The 16,342-nt window shown below is 39.8% G+C and overlaps 1 protein-coding gene across 1 annotated transcript; it reads right to left on the bottom strand.

Moving 5' to 3' along the window:
• Window positions 1-1,505: 1,505 nt before the first annotated feature.
• TMEM218 (transmembrane protein 218) lies at window positions 1,506-15,975 on the bottom strand. Its single transcript, XM_008057830.1, has 5 exons — window positions 15,904-15,975; window positions 7,104-7,174; window positions 6,522-6,703; window positions 5,618-5,720; window positions 1,506-1,983 (listed from the first exon to the last, which is right to left on the bottom strand). Exons 3-5 carry the CDS (start codon window positions 6,629-6,631, stop codon window positions 1,852-1,854), a joined length of 345 nt encoding a protein of 114 aa, XP_008056021.1. The 5' UTR covers window positions 6,632-6,703; window positions 7,104-7,174; window positions 15,904-15,975; the 3' UTR covers window positions 1,506-1,851.
• Window positions 15,976-16,342: the final 367 nt, after the last annotated feature.

Here is a 16,342-nt window from a genome sequence, read left to right as displayed (position 1 = left end):
AGGAGAGAAAGCAAAGGAGCAGGGGCCTAACCTTCTTTAAGCTCTCAACCAGAGTTCCACAAAGCCTGGTGTGTTTTCTTTCCAGTCTGAGGCAGGCCGTGAAGTCTGCCACACTTAGCTTGCACACCAGCTATTATGTGAAGCTTGGATGAGTCAGTTCATCTCTTTAAGCCTCAATTCTTTTTTTTTCTATTTTAAAATGGGATGATATAAGCCACTCTACAAAAAAGACACCTGCATACACATGTTTATTGCAGTACTATTCGCAATAGCAAAAACATAGAACCAACCCAGACGCCCACTGAACATGGACTGGATAAAGAAAATGTGGTATATATACACAATGGAATATTATGCAGCCATGAAGAAAAACAAAATCATGGCCTTTGCAGCAACTTGGATGCAGCTGGAGACCATCATACTAAGTGAATTATCACAGAAACAAAGAATTAAATGTCACACGTTCTTACTCATAAGTGGGTCACGCTAGTCACACTAGCACAAGGGTGAGATCGGCAGACACTGGACACTGCTAGGGGTGGAAGGGAGGGAGGACAGAGGAGGGCATGTGGCAACACAGTGGGTACCTGGTCCACTATCAAAGAAGTGAGGGCAAGCTAGAAGCCCAAACTTCAACTGCATGCAACCTACTTATGTTGTAAATCCCCACTTGTACCCCACAACCCTAAAATAAAAATAAAAATAAAAAAACAGGGATGATAATAAACTGTGGTAAAAATTAAACTTCAAAGGAGCACATGCTCAGAGCACAGAGCACATGCTTAGTCAGTGTTCTCTTTCCAACTTGTTTTCTTGGTTCTTAATTTTAAATCAGAAGACCCTTTTTCAAATAGCTCTAGGGAGTGAGGATTAGACTTCCAAAAGTAAAGCCAGACCAGAGCCCCTCCATTTAATTACAAATTTCACTTGGTCTGGCAGATAAGACAGGTGTAAATTTACATTATATACACTTGTACCAAAGCTCCCAGGCACTTAGGAGACTTTGTGTAGCCCACAAGAAAGTTTGACTTCTAACAAATGCAAGTTTCCAATTGTCACCTTCTTTTGAGAGACTTGCTGAAAAAATAACCCTTAAAGTCCACCAAACCGTGAAAGAAAAAGAACCCAGAGATACCTGGCAAGACAAACAACCAACATTTCCATACCTTTCTTCTAATCCCCTAGTAAACCTGAAATATGAAGATACTAAGTACAGAGAGCTGTGGCCAAGAGTATGAAAAGAACGTCAGTCCTTTGGTTGTTATTTATTGCCTTATTAGAGCTCAGGAGAATGACACTCAATGCCTTCATAGAGTTCTGTGGAAGCCTATGCATGGAGTGGTCAATAGCCAACAACTGAGTAAGTCCTCCAAATTACCACATTCAAACAACCCTTTGAATTTGAGTGCCTCTCCTTTCCAAATGACTCCAACTTCATAGCTAAGAATTTTACATATTACCGAAAAGGACTAGGTTCTTTCACTGAACAGAAGAAGCCAAAGTGACACTTTCCTCAAAATCTATTTACTAACGACTTGATTGAAAATCTACTCTAAGCAGATCATTGTTACTATTTATCTTTCAAAACAGATGTAAATCCCGAAGTACAGGTACTGAGAAGACAACCATATCCTCTTAAGCTGACAAGAATCCATCCCCACAGGAACAATTTTGCAACCCTGTTTCTGGAAGTCAGAACTCAAGAGATTTGTTTCAGTGATGAATGGATACTCCTCTGATATTAAGGTATAAGGAATGTCAAAAAGCAAGGCTCTGAATAGTGCCTTTCTGCTCGTCAATGACCTCACAATAAAGGAGAGAACAGTGCCCTGGTTTCCTCAACAGTGGTCACTAGGATCGCAGTGGTTTGGCATAGATCGGCTCCAAGATGTGATGAATTAGGACCAAGAAGAGGCCTCCAAGGAAGACAGCAGTGAGGAAAGCCAGCAGGACGTAGCGGCCAATGAAAAAGGCATCCACAATCTGGAGAGAGAAAACATCAAAATGAAATTACTACCACTTCAGCACCCTGACTGTGACAATCTGAAGTCTGTAGTGAATGGGCCAAGAGTCTGCTCAGATCTGTAACTTTCAGTAATGTCCTGCCCTGAGTCTCTTCTGTACATGAAAAGAAGGAATCTTCTTCTCAACTCCCTAAGCTGGAGACACAAGGTAAAGAAAGGATTAATGAGGTACAGGAAACAAATGGCTCAATTTAGGAGGTTCATAAATACTTTGAATCCCCCCTGGATGAAGTCTTTTATGTTCTGAAATCTATTATATAGAGTTAAAGAAGAGCTTGCTTGGTTCTAGAAAGGCTCATTTTCATTGGTTTTTTTTTTTAATTGGAGTCTCACTCTGTCACCCAGACTGAAGTGCAGTGGTATGCTCCTGGCCACCACAGCCTCGACCTGCTGGGCTCTGGCGATCCTTTCGCCTCAGCCTTCTGAGTAGCCGGAATTACAGGCATGCGCTACCATGCCCGGCTGATTTTTTTATTTATTGTAGAGATGAGGTCTCATCAAGTTGCCCAGGTGGGTCTCGAACCTGCGGGCTCAGGCAATTCACTCACCTCAGCCACCCAAGGCACGGGATTACAGGCTGAGCCACCGAGCCCAGCTTCGTTGTTGTTAAAACACTTTTATTATGGAGAATTTTAATCATACGTAAAAATACAACAGTGTAATAAATACCCATGTACCTAAAATCCAATTCCCCCAAGTTATCAACCTATTGCCAGTTCAGGAAGGTTCATTTTCAAAATGAAAAAGTGACTCTTTATAATGCTCCACAGAAAAGTTCTGAACCCTAATATTCCAAGGGATAGGGGAAATAGCCATTTACCTGAAATACTGAAACACTAAGAGGATGGGCAACTTGCCCCAAATCATTGACTGCCTGCCTCATCGTTGAGGCCTCAAAGCTGTTGGTCCTTGCTGACAAAACCATGTCATTGGTGTTGGCTCTTTCCACGTGTCTACTGTCCACTGCCAGAGAGAGCTTCATACTCCCAAATGGTGGTGCTTACATTTGGACAAGAAGAAGCAATTTAATTCACAGACCCAATAGAGCAGTAACAAATCAAGTGACTGACTGATTTCACAAAAGCTTTGAAAACCCAGTACCTAGAAGAGAATCCCAAATACCCGAAAGGTGACTATAGGAGACAGAATAATAGCCCCAAGACATTCATCCCCTAGAACCCAGAAATTGTGAATATGATGTATTACATGGTGAAGCTGAATTAAGGTTGTTAATCAGCTGACCTTCAAACAGGGAGATTAGCCTGGATTATTTGATCCAGGTGGGCCCAGTATAATCACAAGGGCTCTTACACATCAAATAGGGTGCGAGAGAGGATCAGTGAAAGAGATGGAAAGAGGATGGAAGCAGAGTCTGCGAGAGGTTACATTGCTGGCTTTGAAGTGGAGGAAGAGGGTCATGAGTCAAGGAATACAGGCAACCTCTAAGAAATTTGAAAGAGATAAGGAAATGGATTCTCCCCTAGAACCTCCAGGAAAGAGCAGCCCTGCCAACTCCTTGATTTTAGCCCAGTGAGGCTGATTTTGGACTTCTAACCTACAGAACTATAAGATAATAAACCTGTGTTGTGAGCCATTGAGTTTGCAGTAATTTGTCACAGCAGCAATAGTGGCGATACGCAAAGTACCTATCCAACCCAAGCCCTGGTATGATCACAGATCCAAAGACACCAAGAAGAAAAAGGCTACAGACACCCCAGCTGCTCCAGAGATTACCCCAACAGTCAACTTACAACAAAGGTCAGTTTGATAAAACAGCTTTAACATAACTTTGACCTTGGCTCCAGTACTGAACAAGTCTCTTGCGGGCTACATGTTTGCTCGTTTGACACTTTCACTTTTTAATTAGCCAATTAGCAGGCCTTGGGTGCAGAAGGCCCAGGCCATGTATTATTGATATAGCATTAAGCCAGGCTGCTGCAGGGGCCAGCTCTCGCAACCTGAAAATGAGAACTCCAATTCTACTGGCCATGCTGATGTATATATTTTGCTCAAACCCCATTCTTCTCTCCTGGGTCTGAAACTCAGATGACAAGAGAGTCGGGGACTGATTTCAAAACTGTGTTTGTTCTGTGCCTTTCTTCCAACATTCACATCTGTAACATCTAGAGATATGGTAGCCAACATCACTATCCCCCATTAAAAAATAAGGAAACTGAGGTGGGAATCTACCCCTGGCTCACACAGATGGTATTCACACCCTCTGAGTGGTTTCCAAATGCTGACCAAAAAAACCTGGCATTTATGGCAATGATTCCTTAAAGTTGTGTGGTATTACTTCCCTTGGAGCTTTCAGAACTAATTTCCTTCCTTTTGCCATGGTAAGTCCTAGATAGAGTTGGAAGTATGTGTCAATTTTAGCTTAACATATAATTTTGTGTACTATTGTTGTCTAGTATCAAAATACTAACGGCTAAGCTCTCTCGGGATGACCCCTGATAATACGTTGAGTCCCCAGTAATTAAGATTTTGAAGACAGACCTCAGCTTGAATCCTTGCTCTGCCTCTTGCTAATACACATGACCTTGGACAAGTTACCGTAACCTCTTACAGCCTCAATGTTCTTACCTATAAAATAGGGATAAAAGTACCAACTTAGGGTTGTCTTGAGGTTTAAATGAAATAATGCAAATGGTGTGCTGTGTACAGAGGACCTGGCACGCAGCCATCCTTTGAAAAATGTGAGCTATTATCATCATGACTACTTAAAACATTAAAATGGAGGTTAAGAGGCCAGCTGTGAGGAGTAATGGAGACAAAAGAAGTCAATGCCATGGTCAAGATCCTACAGGTCTGAGACCAGTCATGCAGGGTAAAGTCAGAGCCCCAAGTCAGAAATGAACCAGAATGAGTGAGTTCCCAGAGAAAGACTATGAGAGAGATGATAAAAATCCATGTAAAGAGGTGGGTGCTGGCAGGTATGGTCCCAGGAGTGAGTACTAAAGGAAATACTAGAAGACTGTAAGGACTGAATTTCTCTAGATCTACAACTTCCACTTTCCATAGAAATGTCCTCTTTCCTCACTGCTCTTCTCTATGAAAGTCATTCTCTCCACATCACAAGTAGATCACTGCTCTTCTCTATGGAAAGTATTCTCTCATCACAAGTAGAAGAGTTCTACACCATGGAAAAGCATGTCGCTCAGCACTTTGAAGGCACTGCAACAATTTCAGCCCAGGATCTCAGGTTCTAAGCCAAGAATACCAGGAACAGGAACACTTCCAGGAGCAGGCCTATTCCTGTCTCATTTTCCCTTTCTCTGTCCCCATGGCATGAGGTGGCTTTTCGACACACCCTCATTCAACTTGACGCAAAGTGGAGATGAAACCAAATCAGGCAAATAGCTGCCTGGTGGGGTTGCAGGGAGAATTTCAAGTAAGATTCTTTTTTCGAGTGAAGGGGTAAGGGAACATAAGGCTCCCTCTAAGCTTCCCTTGTCATTATTTGAACTATACAATTCTTCTAACACATCTCAGGCAACTTGATGTCAGAGAATATTAAGAGCAGGATGGAGGTATAGACCAGGAGAAACAAGCCTTCAACTCAGGAGGCAAAATTAAACCAATGGCTTTACCTTAACTTCTGCATCTGGGGCTGGGAATTCACTAGCTCGGGGAAAAAGCAACAGGACAGAGGTGATGATCACAGCACCAAGGAATACAAAAATGATGGAGAACCTGGGGTCAGAAAGACAAAGTATTAAAAGCACTGTTTACAATTTCTTCTCCAATCAGTTAGGTCTGGATTGGCTCTTCTCTGGGGCCAATATTCTATGTTTTAGTCCCTTCACAATGTTCAGAGACCTGCTATCTACAACCCTTCTTTCCAAAGCCCTTCTTCCTAGACAGGTACCAGCTATGTCCATTCTCATTTATTCCTGGTAATTCCAAATTCCTACGAATGGGAATTTGTAGTTATTATTTTTACTTCTGCCCAAAGTCACAATCAAGAAAAACCAAAGTAGCTCCTCCCCACCCCCACTTCTGTTGTTTTTAGACCAGAATACTTTAGAAAATTCTGTAACTCTCTGCTTCATACTCACATATTTCACAAGAGTACAACCCTAAAGTGTTTTCAGAGTCAGTTTATGGCCTAACCTCAAATGCTTCTTTGGTTACCCTGGGCTTGGGTCTAGAGCCTCAGGGACTGGACCAAGTATCTGCTATAAATCTCAACAATTAAGAAACACACACATGTAGAAACTTAATAGGCAGCAAAAGCAGATTCTCTTGTCATCTCTTGTGTCCCCTATCTCCTCCACAGTGAGAACTGAAAAATACCACCTCCCTCTCCTCCCACCTCTGCTTCAGAGCATAAATAACACAGTTCATGCTTATGATAAGAGGTTAAAATGCAACTCATTCAAACTGCCAGTAATTACAAAAATGATCTCCTGAATTCTAAATGTTTAATGAGTGTCAGCAATTTCACCTCTAATTGCTTTTACCTGGGACTCCCAGTTGGAAAGAACGCCTTACCTAGCCACTCCGGAGGCTCTGGATAATAGCACACACAGCAGCAGCACTGACACCCAGAGCAGAGCTAGAATGAACACGCCTGCACCTACTCCGAGCACGGTGCCAGCCATCCTGGGAGAGGCAGCAGCTGCCTCCACCTTGAGCACTGCAGGGTCAAGCGTCCGTTTTCCTGCTGCACACTCCTAGGTTAAGAAGGCATTCAGACAAATACAGAAAGCCAAGACTCATGACAGGGAATTTTTTGATGACTGGTGTGTTAGGAGGATTACTTAGTGCAGGTCATTAATTTTCAAAAATGTCCAGTCCCAGAGTCCCTTAATGGGAAATAGAAATTTAGAACCCAAAGCCTCTCTTTTTGGCAGGGACTGAGAGGCTGCTTTCTGCTATGAGCGCATCACTTCAAATTTGGTATCTGAGTTCCAGCTTGACTTCTTCTCCCCAGCCCCTGGTTGAAAGCTCAACTTTCCATCAAAGCAACACCCTAACTAAGGACCGCTATAAGGCACCAGGACCTTGCAGCTCCAGGGCCAAAGCAGAAGTTGAAGTTCTCAGGGTAAATCTGCAGTAGGAGCTTTGACTCACCAATCAATCACAAGACAGGAAGTTCGCACTCTATCATCCCATTCTTATTCACAAGAAGAAAACTCCAAGACCTTAAAGAAGAACAGCCATCACTATTTGTGAACATTTACTATGTGCTAAGTACTTTGCAAACATATCTCATTTAATCACAGCAATAAGCTTCTGAGGAAGGTATTATTATACCTATGTTACAGAATGGGTGAGGTATAACTGCAATGAGGTATGCTCACAATAGAAATTTATTCTCTCACGGTTCTAGAGGCCAGAAGTACAAAATAAAGGCATCATCAGGACAGCACTCCTTCCAAAGGCTCTAGGGGAGAATACTTCCTTGCCCTTCTAGCTCTGGTAGCTCCAGGAATTTGTTGACTTGTGACTCACAACTCCAATCTCCACCTCTGTCTCTCTGGCATTCTCCTGTTTGTTTTCTCCATTCCTGTCTTTTGTTTTTGTTTTTGAGACAGGGGCTCACTCTGTTGCTCAGATTGGAATGCAGTGGCATGATTATGGTTCACTACACCCTTGAACTCTTGGACTCCAGTGATCCTCCTGCTTTAGCCTCCCCAATAACTGGCACTACAGGAGTATGCCACCACACCCAGCTATTTTTTTTTTAGAGACAAGGTCTCACCATGTTGCCCAGGCTGGTCGCCAACTCCTGGGCTCAAGCAATCCTCCTGCCAAGGCTTCTCAAAGTGTGGAATTATAGGTATGTACCATCTCACCCGGCACCTTCCTGTCGCTTAATAGGGTACAGTACTTGTCATTGAATTTAGGGTCCACTCAAATAATCTAGTATGATCTTAAGATCCTTAATTATATCTGCAAAGATCTTTTTGCTAAATAAGGTCACATTCACAGATTCCAGGAGTTAGGATGTGGACATATCTGTTTTGGGATCACCATAGTAGTACCTCCTCCGATTTTCCTTTTCAGTGTCAGAGACAAGTCTTAAGCAAACAGATTTCTCCTTAGGTTGCTGGCTTTCTTTACCTTGATGGTTTAAATACCACAAAAATGGCTGAGTACAATGGCTCATGCCTATAATCCTAGCGCTTTGTGAGACTGAGGCAAGAGAATTGCTTGAGACCAACTTGGGCAACATGGCAAGACATCATCTCTACAAAAATTAAAAAATTAGCCAGGCATAACAGCACATGCCTGTAGTCCCAGCTACTCATAACTAAACAAATACCATGAAAGTATTATCTATGAGAAGTTCTGTGATGAAGGTACTGGAAAGGAGGTTTTATGCATGAACAGCTAAACAAAATACATCCAATCAACTTTTATGATGTGCCTGCCACGTAAAACACTGTGTGACAAGCTGGGAATGACAGTGGTCCATAAGACCTATCTTCTGGCAGCAGTTTAAGGTTCTACTGGAGAACACTGTAACAATGGTCCGTATTACATTCTGACTCATAGTCAAAGCAAAATGCAGTGGGAACTGCAACAGTGAGAAGGGTTTTATGAAAAGGTGCGTGGTACAGGCACATTGGGGAAGAATCAGTGTGGCAAGATGACAGAGTACAGGGCAAGGCAGCAAATGAGACCTGGCACCCACCTGCCTCTCTGACCCCACTGGGGAGCTATCTTTCCTCCTTAAAGCCACAGGGGTGTCCTCTCAGGAACTCTAACATATCAAGTGTTTTCCCATCTATGGGACTTTGTACTTGCTGTTTCCACTGCCTAGAACTAACTTCCAACCCCAAATAAGTCCTCTACTATTCACAGGGCTGGCATTCCCATCCTTCTGATTTCAGCTTAAAAGTTACCTCCTCAGGGAGGTCTTCCCTGACTGCCTTATCTAAAGTAATGTCATAAATGATTACTCTCCATCACTCTATTTCCTTCAGAGCACTTTTCACAAATTGTAGTTAACATTTTTATTTATTTGTTTACACGTTTATTTTCTGTGTCTCCGTCTAGAATAGTAAACTCCATGAGAATAGAGACATTTCTTTCTCACCATGGTAACCCCAGTTATCAGCACACAGATTATGAGTGCAGATATTTGTTGGATGAATAAACAAAGCAGTGCTAATGAGTCCACAAAAAACAAGTGAGGGAGTATAAGGATCATATTGAGTTTTAGAAAGGTGATGGTACCTTCTGGTCAATATGCTGAACCGAAGTTAACAAGGGAAGTGCCTCACACAACAGCAAACACATAGAAATGCTCAATGAAATAGAACAAGGAGAATTTAATACACAGTGGAGCTCAAAAGCAGTAACAGGACATAGGTCAAGGACTATAAACAAAAATGTAGCTCACAGCCTGAGTAGTAGGCAGGAGCTGAGCCCAAAGGCCAACAGGGGTCCTGGCACCTGATAAAGACCTTCGGAGTGGTCCTCTCCTGGACAGATGAAGTCTCAGGCCATAATACAAAGAACCAGGACTAAGAACAATGAGTAAGGCTAGGCCCTCAAAGGGCTGGCCTGTTTAAAAAATAGGTTCTAAAAAATTTGCAGCCGGGCTCGGTGGCTCAGCCTGTAATCCCGCGCCTTTGGGAGGCTGAGGTGAGTGGATTGCCTGAGCCCGCGGGTTCGAGACCCGCCTGGGCAGCGAGACCTCATCTCTACAATCAATCAAAAAATCAGCCGGGCGTGGTAGCGCATGCCTGTAATTCCGGCTACTTGGAAGGCTGAGGCGGAAGGATCGCCGGAGCCCAGCAGGGTTAGGCTACGGTGGCTGGGAGCGGCCGCTGCCCTCCAGTCTGGGAGACAGAGTGAGACTCCAACTCAAAAAAAAAAAAAAATTTGCTGCTTACTTAGCTGGAAAAAAGCTAAGTGCCACAGGCAATGGTTGAAAAAAGGGAAATCTGAACTCCAATCCCTACATCATAAGCAAGTGTGAGATTCAAATTACACTACTCACATGCTTTTCCCAAGCAGAAAGATTAACATGAAAACTAGACTAAAAAGTGAGCAACCTATAGGATCCCAGCAGAGGCAAAATGAAAACCTCTCTGTAGGACTGGCACCACTGGTTGGCATGCAAGACTCCCTCAAGCAAGAGTGTAAAATAAAGATGTTTTCAGACATTCAAAAAGTGAAATGGAGTTCACCTCTCACAGACTGACAGTGAAAGAGCTACTCAGAGATGTCCTGCAGCAAGAAGCAAAATGAACCAAGAAAGAAGGCGTGCAATGTAAGGAAGAATGGTGAGAAAAGTACTAGAAAATACTGATAGTAAAGATTTCTGTAAAAATAATTATGACCAATTTTTTGACAGGTAAAAATAAGGAAGAACTAAAATATTACTCAATAGTTATACAGAAGATAGGAAAGGATAGTTCAAAGTTAAAGCACCCTACAGTTATCTCTTGCTTTGGAGAAGAGAGTTAATGATTACCTATATGGTTTGTTAAGCTAAATATGCATGTTTAAAAAAAAAACACATAGATAAGCACCAAAAAAAAGGATACAGAATGAAGAATTTCCACACTCGTAAAATGAAAAAAGCAAAGGAAGAAAACAGAAGGCACAGGGGTGGGGGTGGTGAAGTAGCTGGCAGAACAAAAAGTAAGCAAGGAAAATAGAAAACACAAAATAAGATTGTAAAAATAAACCTAAATACAAAAGTAATCATAGTAAATGCAAAGAGATTATACTTGGCTATCAAAAGAAATTCTCACATTAGTTTTTAAAAAATAGCTCTATAGCCGGGATCAATGGCTCAGCCTGTAATCCCACACCTTGGGAGGCTGAAGTGAGTGAATTGCCTGAGCCCGTGGGTTTGAGACCCACCTGGGCAACTTGGCAAGACCTCATCTCTATAATAAATCAAAAAATTAGCTGGGCGTGGTAGCGTGCACCTATAATTCCAGCCACTCGGAAGGTTGAGGCAGAAGCATCGCCAGAGCCCAGAAGGTGGAGGCTGCAGTGGCCGGGAGCGGCCACTACACTCCAGTCTGGGCGACAGCGTGAGACTCCAACTCAAAAAACAAATAAATAAAAAATAGCTCTATACAAGCTACACAGAAAACAAGGCTGAAAAAAGAAGAGATTTTAAAAAGACACACAAAGCAAATATGAACAAAACAAAAATCAGGGAAGGAGGGGATTGGAAGATATTCAGTGAGTGCAAAGTTTCAGTTTTGCAAGACAAAAAAAGTTCTGGAGATCTGTTTCACAACAATATGAATATACTTAACACTAGTGAACTGTACCCTGAAAAATAGATAAGATGGTAATTTTTATGTTTTTTTTTCAATGTTGAAAAAAACAAGTGAAACAAAATAAAATATAAGCTAGTGAAGTAATATTAGTACCAAGTAAATAAATATGAAGCTTTACAAAATATTAATAAGAGCAGTCACAAAATAATAATTTAGCAAAAAGATACAACTTGAAACAAATATGAAGCTAACAACAAAACCTCCAAATATATAAAGCCAAAATTGACAGAAGCACTATAATAAATGGACAAACCCACATATTTAGTGAGAGATTTTAATATGCCTATCTCAGAAACTGGTGGGTCAAGCAGATAAAAAATAAGAATACACACTTTAGAAAGAGGATATCTGAGTGACCAATAAATATGTAAAAAGACACTCAACTTCACTAGTCATCAGGAAATTACAAATGAAAATCAAAATTTAGTACCTCTGTACATCCACTAGGATGGATAAAATGAAAATGATAGTGTCAAGTGTTAACAAAAATATGGAGTAACTAGAATTCTAATATGAGGTAGGACTCAAAAAAACTGGAATTTATTTACAAAAAATTGTGTATTTATTGTTACATTTTTAAACTTCAGTCACCTTCAAAGTACTCTTCGTTTGATGCAATACTATTGTTGAGATGCTTTTTCCACTGCTCATAAGTTTCTGAACTCAGTCAACTTTGATGTCTATTAGTGCTACTGCTGTTTTTTGTTTCACCTCTTCCACATCAGCAAAATGTTTCCCTTTGAGAACTTTCTTCATCCAGGGAAACAAACAAACAAACAAAAAACGCTTGGGGAAAAATTACGTGAACAGGGAGAGTGGGCCCAGGGGCTATGCTGTTTTTGGTCAAAGACTGCTGAACACTCAGTGCAGTGTGGGCAGGTGCATTATCATGGTGGAAGACCCAGTCACCCATTAAACACAACTCAGGAAGCTGCTTCCACAAATTGTGATGCAACCTTCTCAAAATTTCCAGATAAAAATTTTGGTTAACTGTATGACCAGAAGGAACAAATTCCAAGTGTACTACAAGGGGTCTGTGCTCCAAAAGATAATTCTGGTTTTTTGGGGGTCCCCTGTCGTACACTGCTGGCAAGAGCATAAAAATTAACCACTGCTCTGGAGACTACTGACAGTATCTAATAGAGCTGAATATACATGTGCCCTACATCTAGCTCTTCAATCCTAGATTTATTCTCAGCTGAAATGCACACATAAGTTCACCAAAAGACACCACAGCCCTATTTGAAATAGCTAAAAAAAATGCAAGCAACCCAAATATTCACCAATAGAATGGATAAAGTATGGTATTCTATATACAATCTATTTGTCATACAATAGAATAATATAAAGCAATAAAAATGAACAAACTACAACTATGCCCAACCTGTGGATGAATTTCACAAATACTGAGTGAAAAAAGGCTAAAGGCAAACAGTTCATACTGTATGATTCCATTTATATAATGTTCAAAAGCAGGTCAAACTGATTCTGGGGACTAGAAGTCGGGAGTATAGTTCTGGGGTGCTGAAAAAATTCTGTTTCTTACTCTGGGTGTTGGCTACCTGGTTTTGTTGATTTTGTTGTATTGCATTTAGATATATGCTTTGAATTTGTGCATTTTTCTGTATGTGTGTTACACTGTCACTAAAAAGTTTACTTTAAAGAAAGAATACTAAGAGATCTATCAATCAAATACAATATATGAACCCTGTTTGGGTCCTGATTCAAACAAAGCAATTGTAAAAGCCCTCTAAGAGATGAATGTGGAAATCTGAAGTTACTTAGATATCTGATGATATTAGAAAATTGCCGTTCATTTTTAAGTGAAAACAGTTTTTTTTTAAAAGTATTGTTATACTGTTATTGATAGACATATATGCAAACCCATGTGTAACATATTATAGATAACAGAAAATGGTGTCTAGGGGAGAGGAGGTAAAGGAGGCTAATATGAAACAAGACCAGTCATAAGCTAGTTGTTAAAGCTGGGTGGTGAGTATGTAGATGTTTGCTATCCTATTTTCTATACTTTTGAATATATTTGAAACTTTCATAACAAAAGATGTATGCATATATATGTATGAATAAATAAAAGATGTGTAAGATTTTTACAGCTAAAATTATAAAACTTTATTCAAATATATATATATTATATATATATATATATACATATATATATATGCATATTTAAAGACCTGAATAGAGAAATAAAGCAGACCTGAATAGAGAAATAACCCATGTTCCTGGATGGGATGGTTCAATTAAAAGATCTCACTTTTCCTTAATCTATAAATTCAATGCAATTCTAACCAAAGTCTAAAAACAATTTTTTGTGGAACTTGAAAACGGATCCTAAATTCATATGGAAGAGCAAAAACCCAAGAATAGCCAAAACAATTTTGAGAACTAGGATGGCAACTTGCCTTTCTTGTTACCAACTGCCGCAAGACACATGAAAAAACCAAAGTAATTAAAACAGTGTGATAGTGGCACAAAGACACATGGCCCAGAGGCATAAAATCGAGAACCCAGAAACAGATCCATGCATTTGTGAGAACATCCTACAGGACAGAGTTGGCTTTATACTTCATGGGTAAAGGATTTCATAAACAGTGTTGGCACAAACGATTATCCAATAGAAATAATAAAACCAGATCTCTACTTTATATCATATATAGAAGCCAATTTTAAGTGGAAAGTAATTCATAATGAAATAGCATATGTTTAAATATACAAATGTTCAGGCTGACTATACTAGAATACATAATGAAGTACAGTAGTCAGATGCTTGCACCTAAACTTAGAATCATCATGAACGCAAAGGCTACAAATGCAGACTATGCAGGTGTGTTGTTCTGGCAACTCAAATACCACGAGCTGTGCTGCCTTCGGTTATGTGATTTTCTAGAGTGATGAACAACTCTTGTTAAAGTTCCAAACCACAAATAAGTATAATTTTCCCTTGATTTACATTAGAGTTGCATTCCTGGAAATTTTACTATATTAAACGGTGCCAAAAAATACATTATGTTTATATGAAAAATGTAGTTAGGCCCAGATAATTATAAATGAGTATCTTGTGGGACACTCAAAAGTTGAACAGACTGGAGGAAAATACTTCAATGTGAGGACTGTCCAATGCACTACAGAACATGCAGCAGCCCAGCCCTGCTCTATACACCCCAGTAATGCCTCCAATCACAATGTAACCAAATATACCCTCACAAATTCCAAATTGTCCCTAAAGAACAGTACTACCTTCTTTAGAGAAACACTGCTATACAAAAACCCTTGCATAAAGAGATATGTACAAAGATATTCATTGCAGCTTTGTTCATCACAGCAAAAAATCAGGAAAAAACCTAAATGTCTATCAATAAGAATAGATCAATAAAATGAATACAATATCTTATACTCATAACGAACACTTAAAATGAATGAATGTGACCTATATGTATTGATGTGAATATGTCTCAAAAACAATGTTGAATGACAAAAGCAAGTTGCAAAATGAAACCCACAGGGGCAACCCCTTCGGGTCCCCTCCCATTGTGGGAGGTTTTCTGTCCTCTCAATAAATCCTGGTTTCAAAAAAAAAAATGAAACCCACAGAATACTACTTGTATTTTTTAAATTAAAATATTCAAACAGTAATGTATATTGTTTACGATAAACATATATACAGCAAAAGAATAAAAACATGGGCATGAATGATACACAACAGTTTCAGGAAGAGTGTTTGCCTCTGGGGAAGAAGAAAGGGGAATGGGGCTGGAATGGAAACAAAAGAGATCTGAACTAAGTCTGTGATGCCTCATTTCTTTAAAATAAAAAACTTAAAGCAAATATGCCAAAATGTTAATATTTATTAAACTGGTTGGTGGAGCACAAATATGTTATACTATCCAATGTAATATTTTTTATCTTTAGAATTTTTGTGATAATTCTTAATTTTTATGAGGGCAGAGTGCATATGAAATAAGAAGATACAATAGAATCAGAAATGGTTGACCAATTAGGGGACTAATGCTCCTAACAGGACCAGGTAAGAGACGACGAGGGTCCAAATGCCAGTCTTAGCTGTAGAAACAGAAAGGAGTCAAGAAAGGTATTAGAAAGGATTCTGGTTTCTGGCTTGATTGACTGAGTTGATGGCACTGCCCTTAGGAAAACAACTATTTAATTTGTTCTGTTTTGGATATTACACAAATAATCTGTAAGATCCAGACCAACTCTAACATCTAGAATACAGGGCAAACGGTAGTTGAAGCTGGTAGCACTAGAAACATTGCCCTTCAATTCCCCGTAGAAGCTTAAAAGTTCATGAGACATTGGGTTTCATATTTGGTATGACTTTAAAGTAATGAGATAAATTCTCTTCTAAGAATGGGTTTCATCACTTTATAAGCAAACCAACACTTACTTTCTAAGCATGGAAAGGAAGGCCTGGATGTGTAGTGTAGAGTACTGATGTATGGGAAGAGTGAACATCTAGTCATTGTATCTTATTTCATTGTGAGAATAATGTTTGTGATCATCTCCCAAACCGGAATACCTAAATTATTACTATTGAGTAAAATACAATAAAAAAGGAAAACAATCGTGTTTTTATTTACCTTTCACATCTTCAAGGAAGTTGGTGTCTAGTGGAAGTAGTTTCTAGTGGTACCAGCTTCAACTACCATTTGTCCTGTATTCAGGTGTCAGAGTTGGTCCAGATCTTACAGGTTATTTGTGTAATATCCAAAACAGAACAAATTAAACTTAAATAATTATTTTCTTGAGGGCAATACCATCAGCTCAGTCAACTAAGCTAGAAACCAGAGTCAGTCATCTCTAACACCTTTTTCCTTGACTCCTTTCTGGAGTTAGAATAATCTAAATTTGAACATTCTGTTTAGTAACTGACAACAAGGGCAACGAATGGGGTTGATTTTTTTTCTCTGTACTCAGTGTTCCACAAAGTCTTTCTTTAGCAAGTCTGTTTAAACCTTTTAGATGTATGTGTACTGTATTCTTCATTCATTTAACGGCTGGTTCTACCTACCCTTTCAC

The sequence above is a fragment of the Carlito syrichta genome, unplaced genomic scaffold (genome assembly GCF_000164805.1).
Source record: "Carlito syrichta isolate Samal-C Ts95f unplaced genomic scaffold, Tarsius_syrichta-2.0.1 Scaffold303139, whole genome shotgun sequence".
Lineage (NCBI taxonomy): Eukaryota > Metazoa > Chordata > Mammalia > Primates > Tarsiidae > Carlito > Carlito syrichta.
The sequence above is the reverse complement of the archived record's forward strand: the minus strand, read 5'-3'. Positions and strand labels throughout refer to the sequence as shown.

Bases quoted from the DNA above. Each gene is read 5' to 3' on its own strand.
- TMEM218 (XM_008057830.1), bottom strand. From the start codon at position 6,631: ATGGCTGGCACCGTGCTCGGAGTAGGTGCAGGCGTGTTCATTCTAGCT. The intron at 5,721-6,521 runs GTAAGGCGTTCT...TTCTGACCCCAG, and splicing joins AGAGCCTCCGGAGTGGCTAG to GTTCTCCATCATTTTTGTAT. The intron at 1,984-5,617 runs GTAAAGCCATTG...TTCTCTCTCCAG, and splicing joins CCCCAGATGCAGAAGTTAAG to ATTGTGGATGCCTTTTTCAT.